The 18,967-nt window shown below is 42.1% G+C and overlaps 1 protein-coding gene across 1 annotated transcript; it reads left to right on the top strand.

Moving 5' to 3' along the window:
- Nucleotides 1-589: 589 nt before the first annotated feature.
- On the top strand, nt 590-17,932 carry NUS1 (NUS1 dehydrodolichyl diphosphate synthase subunit). The gene is made up of 5 exons (XM_082480660.1): nt 590-1,226; nt 10,048-10,170; nt 12,562-12,714; nt 16,883-16,982; nt 17,702-17,932. The coding sequence occupies exons 1-5, from the start codon at nt 815-817 to the stop codon at nt 17,790-17,792; spliced, it is 879 nt and encodes a 292-aa protein (XP_082336786.1). The 5' UTR covers nt 590-814; the 3' UTR covers nt 17,793-17,932.
- The last annotated feature ends 1,035 nt before the right edge of the window (nt 17,933-18,967 follow it).

The following is an 18,967-nucleotide window of genomic DNA, read 5'->3' as shown; positions in this document are numbered from 1 at the left end:
CTACCCCCCTTCCCCACCGCAGAACCGCCTACTACGGCGCGCTCTGCGGGTGGAACGCACCGTTTCACGCAGACAGGCGTGAGGCCCGGCTGCCTTTGCGGCGTTCAGATTCCGCCCCCGCCCCGTTTCGAACGCCAGCGAGGGCGCCACGGGGGGCCGAAGAGCTGGGTGGGGCACGGGCAGGACGTCGGGATAAGCCCCTGGAAGGGCCAGGAGATCGGGCAGCCCCGCCGGCCGGCCCGAGGCAGCGGCAGGAGGCTGGAAATTCAGCGGGGAACGACCAGGCTCCCCCACCTCCCAGCCCCGGCCCCGGCCCGGCCCGGCCCGGCCCCGCCTCCCGCTCCCACCGCCTCTTGCCCGCCCACAGCAACGGCCGCCAGGGGGCGCGGCCCCACCTCGAGACCCCGCCCACTCCGGGGGGCGGGGCAAATCTCTGCCCCGCCCCGGGCCGTTCCCAGCCCCCTCCCCTCTTCGCCCCGCCCTGTCCCTTCCCTCAGGGCCACGTCATTCGCTCTCCGCGGACGGAAGTGACGGCAGCCCGCCGGGCGGCCAACGGGCGCCTTGCGTGTGGCGGGGTGAGAGGTGAAAGATCAGGCGGGGCGGCAGGAAGATGGCTGCGCTGGCGGTGGTTGCCGGGCGGGGGATGCGGACTCCGTGAAGGGATGGCGGTGGCAAGGCAGGCGGCGCGCTGCGGCTGAGGAACGCTCCCCCTCCCCTATTCCCGCGGGACCCCGCACCGCTGCGCCGCGCGCTCCTGTCAGTTGGCGGCGGCGGCGCTGCCGCCTCCCCCCCACCCCCGCGCCGCGCGCCCCCCATGAGCGGGGCGAGCGGGCTGGCCTGGCGCGCGCTGCACGCCCTGCTGCGCGCCCTGCTCTTCCTGCAGCGCGCGCTGCTGGCCTGCCTGCGCGGCCGCGCCGCCGCCGGGCCCCGCGCCTGGCTCTGGCGCCGCGCCGCCTCCGCCGCCGCCTCCTGCGCCCTCCTGGCCCCCGCCGCCGCCGCCGGGGCTTTCGCCTTCCGCAAGGCGGGCGCGGCCCCGCGGCGGCGGCCCGGCGGCGCGGCGCAGGGCCGGCAGCGGTGGCGCTCGGACGGGCGGGCCCTGCAGAAGCTGCCGGTGCACATGGGGCTGGTGGTGACCGAGGAGGAGCCGAGCTACGCGGACATGGCCAGCCTGGTGGTGTGGTGCATGGCGGTGGGCATCTCCTATGTCAGCGTCTACGACCATAATGGTGAGCGGCGGGTGTATGGGGGGGGGAAGTCGTACCGAGGGGTGGCCGCCGTGGGGAGTGCCTCCGGGCAGGCAGGCGCTACCCGGCCCGGCGGCGCCACCGGCATGAAGCCAGGGGGCCTCCTTCCTTTGCCGGGGTCTGCCGGAGCCGGGTGCCAGTCTCGCTGTTGGCAGCTATTTTCCCATCTCCTGGAGATGCCGGGGCTGTGCATAGCTCCTGGCCCTGGTAAGCCTGGGAGTGGCCCAAGTGCCACCCTGCCCCAGCTCCTAGGTTGGGGTGACCCAGTCCTCCCTGCTCACTGGGGGGGGCAGGGAGGGGGGCGGCAGATGGTGGGACCTTTCTAGACCCTTGTCGCCCGCCCTGGGCTGACAGGAACTGCTGGTATCCGAGAGCCATTACTGTGTAGTGTATGGGCTGTTAGTAGAAAGGAGCTTTAGGCTGCTTGCTCTTACGACTTGTGTTTATGAGCTATGTCTCCACTTCCAGAAGTGGATGAATGAGAGTAGCCATCTATTTTCATGTGCTCTTTCTCATATGAAGAGACAGGGTGGAAGGGTAGTTAAACATAAATATGTGTGTCCTGCTTGTGTTACTAAATTACATGATCTGCATTTGGTAGACTGGTGCTCCTTGATGTTTGAGTTAACTCTGAGCCAGTGCTTGTGAAAGCTTTGGTGTTTTTTTCATATCAGCTGTGTGATTTTATTCATTATTGCATCTCAGGTGTAAGACTGTTGAACTCTCACTCTTGCGGGTACATTAATTCCACATCATTAAGTACTTTAAAGATGAGTTCAGAGTTTGGATTTAACTTTCTGTGGAATAATCGTGGAACAAATCTGTCTTCTGCATACCTATCCTTTGCCTACTGAGGAGGTGAAACCAGCCATTTTCAAGATATTCTTAGGTGAAGCTTTCTACCCAGCTGTTGACAGATGATCTCTAACTGAGACTAGACAAGCTATCAACTAAGAAGGGCTAATAATACATGAGATGGACTGTGTCCTGTTTCTGTCATCTCCAGAGGAGAAAGCTTCATGTTGAAGATCCCTATGCTTTTACTGTCAATGGTGAGACTGTAGAAGACCAGTGTTTAATTACTTTAAGCCACTTCTGGTGGCTGTCTAGAGATGTCATGGAAATCAGATTAACTCTCTAGATTTATGCCAACTTAGAGGTAAAATCTGTAATAGCTGCCTTGTAGTGCTCTTTCAGGGGAAAAACTCAACAGTGCATCCCACGTAAGTAGGTGGAATCTATTGTCAAGTGTGCAAAAGCATGTGAGGTGTGCAGGCCTTTCCCTGAGCATAGGCATTTATGTTAGAGGGGTTTTTAAACCACTACCTTTAATAGTTCTGTTTCATGTCTGGTCCTTCATATGTGATGCAAGACTCAAATGGCTTGACTTTCACTAAAGTCTCTAAATCTTTTTAAGAAGCTGGGCTTAATATCAGTCGCTTAGTAGTTTAAACTGGCCATCTGTGCAGGGCTGTTGTGGAATTTGGTTATGTTGTGTTCAGTGGGAGAATACTTCCTCATTCAGAAGTCAAGGAATGGTGTAAAGTATTTGCATAACATCTCAAGGACACAGAAAACAGTCAGCACCTTCTGAAACACCGTTTATGTGTTGATATTTTTTTTACTCTCAGCTTGGAAAGTGTTCAACCAGGTTAAACGCTGCAGAGGAAACGTTAGTACCAACCAAGAGTTTCCCTCATAGCCCAAAGAGACATTTTTATTGTACAGGATCTCTATAATTTCTGTCAAACCTCAAATAAGCTATCTGCAGTATTGCCTAATATGTTATGTATGAATGCTTAGTTCCTTTTTAGATCCCTGCTTTGTGCTGCACAAATTATATGTATGAGAACTGAATTGAGGAACAGATCCAGCAGAGAGTCATGTTTCTTGGTGGTCTTGGCTTTCAGCTTGCTTGCTCTGCAGCCATTCAACACTGAGGAGGGAGGAGGCACCAGCCAATGCTCAGGCAGCCGCTGTCGCTGAGATCCTGTCTGACAGGGAGCCAGCACTGTTGTGGTGTCTGGTGCCTTCACTGGGGAGAAGCTACTTCTGCTTTTCCAGCGCATGTGTTGAGATACAGTCAGATCTAAGACTGACTGTTAGAAGACTGTGAATATGATGAATGGAAACGACAAGGTTATGTTCTCTGAAATAACCTTGCAGAACAATTGTCATTATTAGCAGTTCAGAACAAACAAAAGTCTTGGAGATTATTTGCTGCCGTTTCCATATATTATTACATTCGTTTTAGAGTTGCATGTTAACAGTTTTTGTTAACACCTTTGAAATCTGAAAATATAGCTATGATCTCTTGACTTCAGTATCAAGACATAATTCTTTTCAGTAGTTCATTCTTCTGTTGGTTCTTTGATACCAGAATAAGCTGGTTTAATAGCCAGCTTGAATTCCATTTTGTTGGAACATAATTGAAGAAGGCAAGACAATGGAGAGCAACTAAAATGTTTTAGATCAGTAGCTTTTGCCAAACTTCCAGAGTTGATGAGAACGGCCTGCCATTACACATGCATGTTCTTCATGGGTGTGCAATGGGCTTTCTGGGATAGCAGCCACAACTGCATTTTGCACAGCATTTTGTCAGCTGAGCCTTTTAAACTGGTTTTGGTGAGTGAGCAAATAGCCATTTGTTTGGCTTAGGTACGTGCTTCTGGTAATAGCAGATACATTGCCTTTCTTTTGGTGCTAAGCTCCTTATGGTGTTTGGATTGAGCATACAGCATTTCCAGGTAGACTTATCATTAAGCAGGATGTTGCAGTTGTTGCTAAATCCAGTTCTGAATGATAGTGATGTCTGGAACCCTCAGCAGTAACACTAGTACAGCGAAGATGAATAAAGTGAGGTACTGCTTGCTCTTACCAGTGGCAGAAGGTGAACCTTAATTGTGCTGTGCACTTATTTGCATCTTGTTGTGTGGTGAGACTTACTTTTGGTCTGCTGAGCTGCTTCAGTATGGTCTTGTGTTCATACAAGTGTACCAACTATTGACTTATCAAAGATATGTTGTTTCCACTGATGCTGGCTGTGGTGAAGAAAGAAACACAATGACAAGTGCTCTGAATCTGTGTTAGATGTAGTGAGGTATGCTTTAATTTGCTTCCTTTTCCTTCATTGCATATTTCTAGTACTGTGATTCTTCTCATTGCAACAGGAAACCTTGATTACAAGAGCAGTCTTCCACAGTTGCATTTTCTGGAAGAAACACTGTGTAAGTTTCCTGTAGAAAGCTTCAGTTAAAAATGTGTCCTTAATTGCCCCTTCTATAAGAAGAGAAGGAAGCATGAAGTTCTTTAAAGAAGTGCCAGATAAGCTGTTTATTTGTTTATAGTAGTGAATTTCTATATTTTTAACAAAATGACTAAATAGAAGGGTGTTTCTGTATTCTCAGTGTCAAAATAGGTGGCTGCATCCCAGCTGAGACTAGTATGTTTCAGCAGCTGCCCCAGTAACTGTAAAGAGCAACTTGGCTAGAGTTGTGCTGATTCTCATGGGCAACTACAGAACCCAGTATGTTACAAGTGTATAGGTTAATACTTGTGGAACGTGATCCGATACTTTGCTGTCTTTTCTGAATCCATGAAGATCAGTATGCCAGAAGACTGGAGTAAGCAAGAGGTCCATAATGTAAGTAACCATTTTGTACTGTAATAAATATATGGTGCTATGAGTTGCAGCTCTCAAAACAGAGCCTCAGCAGGCTTGCAGACCTAAGGTGGCATAGACCTAAGGTGGCATGCTTTTGCTGCCTCTGGTGTTTAGGGGCCCTTTTCATTCTCCTGATTTTCAATGATACGCAGTGAAAAAGCCATAATAAACTTAATGCTACTGTGCAGTTCAGTTATTAAGTCCAGATTGACGAAACTTTTAGGTTTTTATCAAGTTTTTTTTCTGTGGACTTCTGTATTGCACATCCTATTACTTTGTAGAAATCCAGCCATGCTGGTCAAGACCTTATCTCTGAGGAAATAATGAAGCCTTCATGCAGTCAGAAGGCAGTGATTACACAATTATATAGTAGCACTTAAAATAGCTTCAGGGGAGTAGAAGCCTTTGACCAGTGTTACATGCTTTAACTTTCTTCTGTTAAAGTTACTTTGCTGCTCAGGAGAACTTGCTTGAGTGTTACCTCTGTCCATCAGTGAAGCTTTCCTGAAATAGTTTGGGACCAGTCCAGAGCACTTCTTGGGAGCTTGTGGAACCTTGGCATTTGAGTACTTTGGACTTCTGAATAGATACTTCAGGTTGAAGGTTTCTTAAAGCCTATAGTACAACCGTATTGGGAACTTAGGTTTCTTAATCCTGGATTTAGCTTTCCAGTGAACTGCTTTACTTCTGAGCCATTTTCTCTTAGAAATTCTTTGAAAGGATAGAGTACTGCAGTAAGCAAAAGAAATTATTTTCATTGGCCCCAAATGTAGCCTTTTATTCTCTTCCAAATTACTTGGTAGTTTGGCCGATCTGATCGATCCATAAAACTTTCTGGGTGTTCAGTGTGTTCAGTTCACTGGGGGAAATAAATATGTTGTGGTTTTCTGTCATTGGAACACTTCTGTGAGATACCAGTATCGCGTAGCATCTGCTGCAGGTTTTTATCAATGTGAAACTTCACATTCAACAGTTAGTTTTGGTGTTGTTGGGAGGAGTCCTCAGACCACATTTATTAAAAGGGCTAACAGTAATCTAGAGAAGGTAATCCCCTCATAGGTATGGGTAATATGAAAGGAATATCTTCTCTCTCAATTGCTGATGAGCTCTTGTTCTCCTGGTACAGAATGTCCCTCCGAGGAGAAATGTGGGAGGAATCATCACCTACAAGGTTATAAGTTCTAACTTGAATTCTTCCTGTTTGGTTATCACTAGCTTGAGTGGCTTTAATGTGAGTGAAACTTAAGTTACTTCAGCCACTTTCACTTGGATTATATTTTTTCTAGGCTCTTGGAATAGGCAAGCATAATACATTTTTCTAGCTGTCCATATCCTGTGAGGTCCAGTGTAATGACTTAAACCCAGCTTTCCTCCATTATCAACCAGCATGATCCGGCACAAGAATGCAGGGAGAAGTTGTTCGTGTGTTAAAACAGCTTCTTGCATGTACATTATTTGACTTGGGTTACGATTTGATGTTTCTCAAACTGTTAATGCTTTGATGCTTGTTACCTTATGACCCTTCCCTTCTTGGCACTGGAAGGGAGTTGAGAAAAAGCAAATGACTGAAATGCTGTGGAAATGTATTCTTTCCTAGGCTTAACTTTGGTTAAGCTGTTCCCTTGTGAGGAAGAGCTGAGTCTTAGTCTGTGTTGTACCAGATTCTGCTGCTGTAAAAAGTAGGGCAAGTGAGAATGTTGAACTTTGAGATGCTATCAAGGTGTTAATAGGTGGTGGCTGTGGTAGTTTAGCCTGACAAATGGTTGATACCACCTGGTGCTTCTCTGTGCCAGTTGTTCCCCTCCAGTTTGCAGTTCCTGTCACTTTTGTGCTTTGCTTCTGCTGAACTTGCAGCCTTAGTTACAAACTGCATTTGTCAGTCCCTAAAATGCTGCAACACCACAGTTGACTGTAAAGGGGCATGGCTTGTAACTATTGTAAAACTGAGCAAAAGGCATGTGCCCTGGAAAAGACTTGGGTAATGGGGGGTTACTGCAGGAGGCTAAAATGCTTTTGGTTTGCCTTAGCTCTAGCGGGAACTAATGATCAATAGTAGGTTTGCAGCTTGTGTTGTAAAAACAAGAATTATCCCTGGAAACAGCTCATAAGTTCTCAGTAGTTTAAAACAAAAACAAAGCAAAAAAAAAAAAAAACCCAAACCACCTGAAGCTTTATATTCTCTTGCTTTGGGAATTATAGTGCTTAAATATGCATGATTCTTAAAACACTTTTTTCTGGAATATAGACAATTACTCTATAGTTATGACTGAACAAAACTGTTTCTGCTTTTCAAAAAGTAAAATTATTTCTAACAAGAAATAATAATGAAAATGTCATGTTTATGTTCCATACTAGAAACAGTAGTAGAGCTGAAATTTTCCCCACTTAACAGCAAACAGCTGTTGTATTGCTAAAATTTATTATACCTCTTGTCAAACATTAACTTTCTATGATGTTAAAATCATACTATGGACTTGTTTTCAATTTATGTGGAAGACTGAACAAAATTGGAAGGTAGCATTAAATCAAGACTTAAGTCTCGCTGCATAGGAATGCTTGAATTTTGTTAGTGAGTTGGTCTACTCATGCACTCTTGCTTACTGTATTTATCATGTATAAATTAGCAACAGCATCTTCTAGAACTAACTTGGATATATTTCAGAAGCTTAAAAAAAAAGAACCTTGTAGAGGAATGCATTTTTGAGATACTGTAAGGGATGAGGGTGTATGTCTGAGCCACCACCATGTAAAATAACTTCTAAAGCCAAATGTGAATTTGGCCCGTGTACATTGCTTCTGGCAGGAGTGTATTTGCCATCATACGCATTTGTAAGGAAAAGTCTCTTGTGCTCTGAGAGACAAAACACTGGAGGAGTAAAGTTACCAAATGCCATTGGTTTTAAATCAAGATTTCTGTTAGTTTAGATATTTACTGCCTTCTGATGTGCTTCGGGATCTTCTCTGCAGGAAAACTGCAGGTGTGTCAAGGTTGGTGGATTAGTTGGAGTTTAGGTGTGGAGGTCTTTTCCAAGAAAGACATACTAAGAACTATACAGTTCAACTACCAGTAGCTTCCAGTTTATGTTAAACTGCTATTCCAAGAGCACCGCAGGACCCAGGTTTGAACAACTAAGGAGGTGGAAGAGAGAAATGAGGACAGTAGAAGAGAAATGCTGATGATTTTCAGATAAATCTCAAGAACACATCTAAGGTTCAGTATCCACTGTGTGTATTAAGAACCTGCACTTCAGAGCTGGACCAAGTCCTTTATCTGATGTTCCTTTTTACTGAGCAGTAAGCACCTTAGTCGGTTCTCCTAAATAAAGACATTGGGGATAACAGTTACTTTAGACCTGGAGTGCGTATTCTTAAATCTTCTTCCAATCTTTGACAGGAATAGGCAACAACTTTTCATGAGAAAAATTGATATCATTAGTGTTGGGTGGGGAAGGGGAAGAAGAGAGCAGCTGTCTGTTTCTCAGATTGGGAGCCCTTACTAATTATGCCAACTCTCTTTCTGAATGTTGAGTGTAGTTTTTTCTTTCTCATCTTGAAAAGTGGCTGGAAATCAGGTGACTTAGAGGTGAGGCACATGCAACCTTGTACAGGTCTTACTTGAAGATGGTGTGGGATTAGCAATTGCAGTAGCTGTGCTGCTGCTGACCTTAAGAGCAAGGAAGACAATTAGTGCTAACCCTAGCACAAAACAGACTTGTCCAAGCAGCGTTGTGTCAAACAGTATTATTCAAAGCAGCATTCTCAATTTCTAATATGTATGAATAGACACGAGTAAGCAGGAGCACAGTGGGTAACAATTTAACTTCAGTTTAGACTTAGTGAAGTATTCTAACACTGTTTTTCTATCAAGGTTGCTACCTTACTGAGATTTGCATGTCAATGTGTTAAATCAGTTATAAGCATCATTAACACTTGTGTAATGAAGTAAATTATTTTTTTGCAGGAAGTATCCAGGATGGGAGGAAAGCAAGATGCTTTACCACCTATTAAAACCCCTAGTGAAGCCTGTATAAAAATACTAATGCACTATGCCTAAAGGCTAACATATTAAATAAATGGGTTGTATCACTTCATGTAGCAAACTAATTCCTAACGTCTTGACCCAATGCTTATATGCTGTTTGACCACTACGTATGTGGAAACTGCTGTTTGTAGCAGTTTCTAATCTCAGAATCAGGTTGAGGTGATGAATCATAAACCCGATCGTAAAATTTTACCCAAGTTCAGAGTTTCTTGTAAGATTGTCATGTGGGCCTTTTTAGACTAGCCAATATAGGTGCTTGTCATAGGATTTCTGAATGAAATTTAGGCTCTTAGTAACCCTGAATACAAAGTGATAAAAGCATTATCAGTTCCTAAGTAAATATGCCTAGCCATGCGTTTGCATTGTAAATATTTAAGCTGTGACAATTTTTATTGTGGCTTTTAATTAGAAATAATTGTGTTGCATCTCAAGAGCTAGAATTTATTTTAAACATCAACCAAAGTAGTTTTGGTTAAGCAAATTTTTCTAATCCCTTGCACTCCAAATGTCTACCATAAACATGTACATATAAAAAAACCTTTGGACTGCATTAATTCCCTGGAATATACAGCTTATGAAATCCTCTTATTAGGAAATCCATGGCATAGGAGTGCACAGTTATTGTGACCTGATACAGATTTAGTCTTCTGGGGCTTGCTTTTTGGTGATTTGCTCTGTTAGGCTGCAGCCTTAGTGCTGTGGCAGTAAGTGGTAGCAGACCTAAGCTGCAAATCCACAGCAGCATGGGCATTAAAGAAACTGACTTGGTGGTCCTGTGCTGGTAGGGTATTGTTATGTCAAACTATTGCTAGAGTACGATGGACAATGAAGCAAGTCTTAAATTATCCCTTATGCAATTGTAGCTTGCTACTTAAACCAGGCTGGATGAAAGAGGAACAAAAGCATGCAAGCTGTCTTTCCAAGGTCACTGAAATTAGTCACATGTAGTAGCATTTGCTTTGGATTTTTATCGTACTTGTGAACTCCAGTTTGAAACCAGTACTGACTACCTGATTCCTTTTTCTTCCTGCTTAGTGTCAAATTTATTTTGTAGCACTCTTTATAGGAGTTGGCTGACGTGCAACCTTTTCTTAAAGGTATTTTCAAGAGGAATAATTCAAGATTGATGGATGAAATTTTAAAACAGCAGCAAGAACTCTTAGGACTGGATTGTTCCAAGTACACCGTGGAATTTGCAAACCAAGACAAAGCTGATGAAGGTAAGATGAATTGCGAGGGGGGTTGATACGACTCTAAATAGCTGTATATAAATCATAACTCTGTTTTTACTTAAACAGGTTCCTGTATACAGTGACCTCTTCCTTCATTAAGCACTGATTATCAGAATACGTGCAGCCCTCCTGGGCTAGTATTAATAACAAATAAGCACAATGAAAGTTTAACTAATAGTGAAGTGTTGCTCTCTCCTTCCCATAGCGATCACTACTGGGTAGTCTGATCATCCCTGTAGCCCAACTGTCGTGCTATGACCCCTTTAATGCATCAGTGTAGCTCAACTTCCCGCTGTTTCAATGAGATGAATTCTTTTGCTGAGAGAGTTGAAAAAGCCTTGGAGTAAGTGTAAGTGAACTGATGTCAAGTTAACAAACGCATGCGCTTCCATCTTTCCAAACTTATACCTTAAAATGGGGAGGAAGAAGGGAAAGAGCAAAACTGCTGGTTGTCGTGGCAATATGTAGTTACACCAGGAACGTAAAGGGTGTAAGTTAAATTCTGTGATAGCAGCTTTTGCATGTAGAAGAAGTGGAAAACAGGAATATGTTTGGAGGTTAATATTCCTTATTCAGTACTATCTGCTGTATTACACAAATGCTGGAAGTCTGTTCAAAATGTAGTAAATCACAAGGAAGTACTTACTAAAGCAGGCCTTTGTGTTAGAGAGGTCTCCCAACTAAAACTCATAATATTTAAACAGGTCTCAAAAAAAAAAAAAAACCAACCCTTATGTTTTAAGACAGTCATATTACTTAGTTCAAAGACCTAAGAAAAGACAATACTTCACAAGCTCTAGTACATTCAGCTGCATTTAAGATGCTGCTGGCTGAGTTTTGCTTCCGTTACAAGAGCTGATAGGATGATGAGATCCTTTGTGCCAGTTTTCCAGTATAAAGCCCAATGTTGTACTATAAACTTGCCTTATAAGCAGCTTAGCCTAAGGTGCTGCCATTTATGTAGAAACAGCCAAATTTATTGTTATTTGTCTTTATTCCTGTGAAGGTTCAAATAACCAGCAGAAAACGGGGTAAACAAGCTGTTAATGTCTTGCACTCTGATATACTTAGTTGCACTTACCTAAATTGGGATGTTTGTGTCCAGACCAAATGAACTACTGAAAGACTGCTCAGACTTGCTGACTGAAAGGGTACATTTAAGTCTTAGGAACCTTATATGCTGGAGACAATGAAAAGCAGAGGTGTTTTGTGTTCTCTTTAAAATTTTTCATTCTTACTTAGAGGGCTTCACAGTCAGCTCAGACGCTTTGTACTTTGAACTGACCTCTATGGAGTTCATAATATTAAACTGCAATTTTTCACTTTTCTGAGAAGTGAAATAACATCTTGCATCTATGAATACTGCTTGAGAAATACTCTTTAACATAGGACATGAAACAAGTCAAAGAATATCAAGAAACAGCTATTTTCATTATGGTGGCTTTGGAGAGACTGAGGTTTTCTAGGTGTTCTTATGAGTCTTCTGACTGTATTCTGTGGTCCTTTGCAGTCAGGTTCTGCAGTAATAAATGCCATTTTTAAGTATTTGTTTATAACTTTGAGTCAGTGTAATGTATAATACACACTAGTTTTTAACCCAGTTCCTTCCAGCTGGGTTTAGTGTGGTATATGTAAGCCTTCTGCTTCCTTTGGTGAGTTTACCTCTTAAGTACCTTATCAGAACTGAAAATGATGCAAGTCATGTAGTGTGAGAAGACTAGCAATAGTGTAGATGGTAAGATTGTTGTGAAATGTCCTCTTAAGTCACAGACATAATTACAGATTAATGGGTGAATTCTCATACTTTTATCTGGTTCCTACCTTCTCTATAGCAATCTTAGATCAATATTGCAACTCTTGCATCAATTTTGAAGTGCTGCTGAAAGATCCTGTGATGGTATTCAGGGAGGGGCCCAGCTTAATCATTGTCACATGAATGTCTGCAGTAGCTGTTGAAACACCTTCCTCTTTTAGCGTAGGAATTAGATCTTTTTTTCCTTTCCCTGAACTGCAGGTCTTTCTGCATTGCTTACCACCCCCCAAGTTACTATCTAGGCACCTTCCTCTCACTGCTTTGCCTGACAGTGCAAGAACCAATGCAAATTCCCTGGAAGATTCTATGTTTCAAGATTAACATTAATTAAACGACTTTTCACAAGGCTTCTCAAAATAGTCATCTTAAACTTGTGTTTTAGTAACACAGCAAATCCAGAAGACTCTTCCCCATTTCTGTAGGAGACAGATGAGGTATATCTATGACTAGTTGTATAATATATGAAGCAAACTACAGATTACTTTCAGTCATATCCTGTAAATATCTAAAGTGTGTTCAAAACAACTATATTTCTGTTGCTTTTAAACTGTGTTTTGTACTTTCAGTTTTAAATTGCCAATCTACGTTGAAGGTGCTGTCTCCGGAAGATGGAAAAGCAGACATAGTAAAAGCTGCTCAGAACTTTTGTCAGTTGGTAGCACAGCAGCAAAGAACATACACAGACCTGGATGTGAATGTGTTAGACAACTTATTAAGTAGTAAGTATGACATGATCTGTGGGGATGAGGGGAAAGAATACTCGATTCATAATGGATTTGGTTTCTAGTATATTTATTGCTTAGAATGTGTGCATCTTGATGCTTACCCTGACAGACTAAGCAATGGTTATTGATTTTGGGCTTCTGCGAAAAATGTCTTACTGGCTTACTCCCTTTTGAGCTTTTTCTTTAAGCAGAAAAAGGAAACTGTAAACTAAATTGGAAAGTCTCAGCTGTTCAGAGTTTACAACCTCTGTGGGATGTTCTGTAGTGAGCTTTCTGAAAAAAGTACTGCTGGGATCCCCTGAAAGTAGACTATTATAAGTTAACTTCTTGAAAGTTAGCATGCTGCAAACCTGAGTATGGGCAGAGAGTATTTTCGAGATCTAGTTACAGCAATTAAAACTGTTACTGCTGCCTAACTACCACTCTGAGTGCATATCCTGGAGCACTTGCTGATCTTTTGCTGCCGTATAACCCACACTAACGTAGTTATCTTCGTTACTAATTTATGCAGATTACTGACTCTGCACTGAGGTGTATGGCTACATGCAATAGCTATGAAAAGGGCAGGGCTGCCCTAGTCTCACATCTGGGAGAAGTACTATAGAATAAGCCTCCACTTCCCCGGTGGTGCTATGGAGCTGTAATAGTTGCTCAGCTTTCTTAGGTGATCCATGCATGTTAATTGCAGCTGTAATTAGCTTGGCAGGGTTCAGGCTTCAGATTGCACACTTCAGCTTAGATGTCTGCAGACACATTATTGTGGCTCCCATTAATTGGACCTTAGAGTGATGATTTTTTCAAATGGGTGGTTGGCTGAATTGCTCTGCAGACTGACTACTGTGGCTGTTTGGTCACTTTAATCTTAATTTCAAACTGAATTCTATCCTTGCTGTCAGCATACTGTATAATACCTTCTAACTGCAACAGAATTATTAAACATATTTAGTAAGGCACCTGAAGAAGTAACTTAAACATCTATCCTGTTATACCCCAAAGGCAATTTAAGGAAACGACTGATTGCCTCTTTAAAACTCATTTTGTGAAGAACTGGTGACAATTGATACCCACGTATGTATTTTGGCCAATGACGTTTAGCAGGAGCTTTTCAAACACTTGTTCATGATCTTCTGTCTGTGCATTTAAGTATCTGGATATATTGAAGGTATTAGGTCCAGTCTTAAATGGAGCAGAGGTATTGTTCAAGTGATGCATGCTACCTGAGACCAGAAAGATAAATATCCTAGACTTTTAATCTGTCAAAACTGTAAACTTTGTAAACAGGCTGCTTAATCTATGTGGCTAATAACTAAGGATAGTATCTTTTACTAGTCCTGCTTATTAATTTCCTTGGTTTTAATGTTCAGGACAGTTGGAGGTGAAGAACTATTCTTTCATGACTTATTTAGCTGCAGTTTATGAAACTAATCATTTTAGTTGTATGCAAATTTAGTTTCTGTGCATCCTTAATGGCAAAGTATTGAATGTAAACATCTGTGAGTTACTGATCTAAGTTGAGAGTGAGTTCTGAAAAGCAGTACTTAAGTAGCTATATTTTTAGCGTTTGTGTTCATGATGATGTCTGTAAGCTTCTGTTTTTTTCACTTTTTGATTTAAATACCTGATAATGTAGTTTTTTAATTTTCTGTTCATATTTAGGATGCAGTTACGAAGTCTAGTCCTAAAATGGTATGGCTCTAGCCTGTCATGTGGCTTTTCTGATTCTTAATCCGGTCATGCTCTAATTCTTACGGCTTGAGTTTTCTTCAGTGTAAGAGTACTTGCTTCTGAGCAATGCCTCAGGTAACCAGCTTGCTTTCAGAAAAGTAGGTGGCACCTGCATTATAATATTGTCTCTACTTGCCGTCTGCCTTCCCAGTCAAGAACATGAATATCAGTTAAGGCTATTCAAGTTGTCCTATAAAATCCATGTGGAGAGGAGAAGGGTAGTGCTGTCAGCTCTGCGAATTCCTTCATGTTCCCCTCACGGAACTGCTGACCTAGAAGGGATGTTGCCAGATTCCTCTTGCCACTCGAGTGTCCAAGTCTTTTGGCCTTTTTTTCCTCAGTCTGCTCCCAAATCCTTCTGTCTTGTGTATGCTAAACTTGAACAGTGCTGTAACTCTAGCAGCTCTGAGGGAGCTTCCATATGTAAAGTATCTGTAGTGTTGATATGTTTAGGTAGAGAAATGGATGCAGAGTGGCAAGCACAGTACTGTGTTTTGAATAGTCTGTTCTGACAGTAATACTACAGTCTACATCTTCATTTTCCTTCGGTTTCCTATCTGAAGGAAATATTAGCATTAACTGGGCTCTCTGAAGGTCTTTTCCTGTTTGAAAAGCCATTGCAGTGTTGAAGATCCTGCTGCTGAACTGGCCAGCTGAGGAGTACTCAGCTACTGAATCAGCTGATGAGTAAAGCTGTCCACTTCCTCTAGTGTCCCCACTTCTAAGTATTTACTGCTTCCCTACAAAGCTCTTTCATACTAACATGCTAGCTTCTGAACACATAAGTGGATTTTGCTTTATAATCTTTTTCTTAACTTTGAGATGAGATTTGGATTGTGACACTAGGCACTCATACCTAAATACTTCATCCTTTCTTAGAAATGCATGTGCTTGGGAAAATAGCTGCTTTACCTCTGGTAAAGGGATTACTGTTGTAATGATTCAGTGGGGAGGGAGGATGTGAACTTTTTGAAGTCTTCAGCTTCAGTTTCAAAACCTGGGTGGAGCAAAATATGCTAGGACTTCGGTTTCCTGTTCTGTTATTCCCAAAGTTAAGTTCCTCTACGACTAAACTTAAACTTGTAAAAGGCTCTTGACTGGTTTGTTGTTTTTTTGTTGTTGTTTGTTTTATTTTTTTAAACAAGTGAGAAAAGAATTGAGAAATAACATCTGAAGCTCAGAGCAAATAGGCAATATTAAACTTTATCTGCTAGAGGTTGGTGTTGTGCAATGTAAGCACTTGCAGTTAACTTGTAGAATTAGTGGATAATGGAAGGAGTAACAAGAAATAGCATGCAATAATCATGGCTAATTGCAGCATTATAACAAAAGAGTTACAACTGCTGGAATGCTTTTCAGATGAGCTAGGTAGGTGCATGAAGATCAGCTTACCTTCTTGGGTCCCCCTTGGGGTACTATGCTGGTTTTCATGTGTTACCCTAATCAACTTGCTAGAATTAGCAGGGAAAGTTGGACTGAGACTGTTCATTCTAAGTTTTTATTACCTATTTATCAATTTTAGCCTGGAGTAGCTCAGGCATAGCAGAAGCATATGGAAGGGAGACAGTGTTTGGTCACTGATTATCTTCAACCTCAGAAGATCAGTAGGATGCTCTCAATAGTGGAATGACAGTTATGGGTTTTAAGGTACAGGTAGTAAGAGTGTGAGCACCTAGTGAAGTCCTTCAGTGTTATTTAGCCCTGCACTGGGATGGGTCATGCTGTCTACTTAGTAACAGGAAAAAATTATTTCCCCATTCTTGGTTACTTGTCTAACCAGAAATGTCACCTGCAACAGTTTGATAGTAAAAGTTGTTTTTAAAATTGTCTGTCTAGCTCCATACTGAGAAACGGGCAATTCATCTGACAGGGTACCTTTTTTACAAGGTGTTTTCTTGATGGTCTGTGATTGCAATTTGTTCTTTTTCAGTGGAACCTCCTTAAGGTTTTTTTTTTTTGTGTTAATAGTCCTCTTACTGTACTTGACTGCAACTCCACATAGTTGAGTTAGGACTGTAGTAGGTACAGCATGTTTTATGCTACTGAAGTCAAGTTTGCCAAGACAAAACTAGAACAAGTCAGTTTAAACAGCAGTTTTAAGGTTTGCTGTTACCCAAAACAATGTAACTGTTCCTAATACTGCCTTACCAAGCCTTTGAAAACTATCTAACATAAAAAAAACAGTCCAGCTAGGCCTGCAGTGGCTGCGTCAGCTTTTGCTCAGTTGGTCCTGTTCAGGTGGTGCAAGACCAGCCTGTCGTCTTGGGCTTTTAATTGTTACCTTGTCCTCAGGAGCTTCACTTCATTAAAAATGCATTTGATGAAAAAGCAGATGCCTTAGGGTTTAGAATTAAAATGAGTCTTCTGGTGAATTTGGGGGGGGGGGGGGGAACAAACAAACAAAAAAAACCCAACCAAATTTAACTTGTTCTTACAGGTACAAATGGATTTCCTGATCCTGATTTAGTCTTGAAGTTTGGTCCTGTGGACAGCACATTAGGATTCCTTCCGTGGCACATCAGACTGACAGAGATCATGTGAGTTGCCTATGAGTACTGTGAAACAGGTTGGAATCGTATCTAACTAAACAAATCCTTATGTGACTTACCTTATGGAAATAGCCATAAGAGGAGACCTGCCTAAACAAAGGTGTCTGGAAATTGATTTGAGGATATTTTAAAAGTTCTTAAATGAAACCTAGCAAACATTCATTGTTGCTCCTTCAGCCACGATTAGGCAACAGCAGGCTTTACTCCTCAGGTTTAAGGAACAACTTCTGTCACTACCTAGTCTCAGCAGTCCAGTCTCAGTTCTGTTGTTCTTTATGTGGATTTTGAGTGGCTTATGGGTTTGTATCAGGGAGACTAAGGATGTAAGGGAAATAGGGTAATGTAAGATAATGCCTCTGGATTACTTTCCAATTTTGGCAATAACTGAACTGACTAGAGTTGCTGTATTTCTTAAATTTGAGAGCAGTCGTAGGGCACTTAAATGTCTGGGCAGACCTGTGCTGCTCCAGCTTTCTCACTAATTTGAAATACCCTATGTGCTTTAGTGGGTAGGCTTTGATTTAGAGGGTGACAAGATATTAACAGGTAGTTTAGTTAAGAGTTGAGTGACAGTAACAGTGTGGAGAACAACTTCACAAGGTTACTCAGACAGTAGCTTGCTTTAATTACTGATATTCCTCACTGGCCATCCAAATCATGCGGTGTTTATAAAAGCTTATTTTAACTTTTCTAACTTGCTTTCTTAGTTCTTTGCCTTCCCACCTGAACATCAGCTATGAAGACTTTTTCTCTGCCCTCCATCACTATGCAGCCTGTGAGCAGCGCTGGGGAAAGTGACTTCTGGCGGAGCACATGGAGTCAGGCTTTCTGTGGGAAGGAATTGATGTCTGTTTACAAGCACCTGTGACCCATATGTCTGGTTCATAGTCCTTTCTTAATTTATCAACAAATACAATAAAGTGTCTTACCTTTCTAGAGAGTCTGTGTGAATGCGTGAGAATCTATGGGGAGGGGGAAATTCACAGATTACCTTTATGAAAAAGACAGTTATTACAAGCAAAGCTGAATTACCCTCACTTTCGTGTCCAAGTGACCAAAAGAACATGCAAGAATTAAGTCTTGTGAAGCCTACGGGACAACATAAATAGGAGTTCCATGCCATGAAAGCTCTTAAATCTAAGGAAGGACTCTCATGTCAGCTTGTTTCGTTTTAATTCTTAGTGGTCAGACATTTCAGAGCTAATCACCTGGCTTATCTTCAGTTCTGTTAACTATGAGAATGGAGACTGCTATTTGGCTGTGATGACTAAGAAAGCAGTAGGTATCAAGCTAGAAATACTGAGAAGATTCTTTACAAATGGATGGGAGCTTCTGTGGTAAGTGGATTAGGCAGTCTGTGTAGCACTATCTGTGGTCTTTTTCTTTTTAAAGAGGTAACATCAAAGTATTCCTAGATCCCCGAGTGAAACTTCTCTTCGCATCAAGTCAGTTTTCCACAGGGAATAAGCATAAACAGTACTATGTATTGTTTGTGTATCTATCTTCCCCATAAAATTCTCAGACAAGCCGGCTAAGGCTCTGGCATCACTTGCTGAAAAATCCCAAAATGGACTAGGTCCACTTCCATTGCTGCTTGTGCTGGTGTACCCAGCAGGGAAGTGTGCTTCAGCCTTTTGCTAGGTTGGTTCTGAATTGCCTATTAGAAGTTTGAATGGGAGTCTGAAGCAGAAAAGAAAGAAGATGAAGTGATACTACAGTATCTCAAAACTGAGATAACTAAGTAGATGTATTAACTAAATGGTCTTAATTGTGGAATGCCCTACTTGGGTTACACTCCTATTGTTGGAAATAATTTGAAATTGAAAGTCTTTATAGCAGCATTTGGACAAAGCAATATCTTTCGAGCTGTATTACTGGAGACAAACATTAATACTGCAGCCTTCTGCCTTGCAGGCTGTAGAGCTGTTGGATGCTTCATTCTGGAAGTGTTTGGTGTGTTTGTTTTTTTTTTT

This window comes from Vanellus vanellus, assembly GCF_965231255.1.
Source record: "Vanellus vanellus genome assembly, chromosome: 3".
Classification (NCBI taxonomy): Eukaryota; Metazoa; Chordata; class Aves; order Charadriiformes; family Charadriidae; genus Vanellus; species Vanellus vanellus.
Note: the sequence above shows the minus strand (reverse complement) of the source record. Positions and strands in the feature narration are given on the sequence as shown.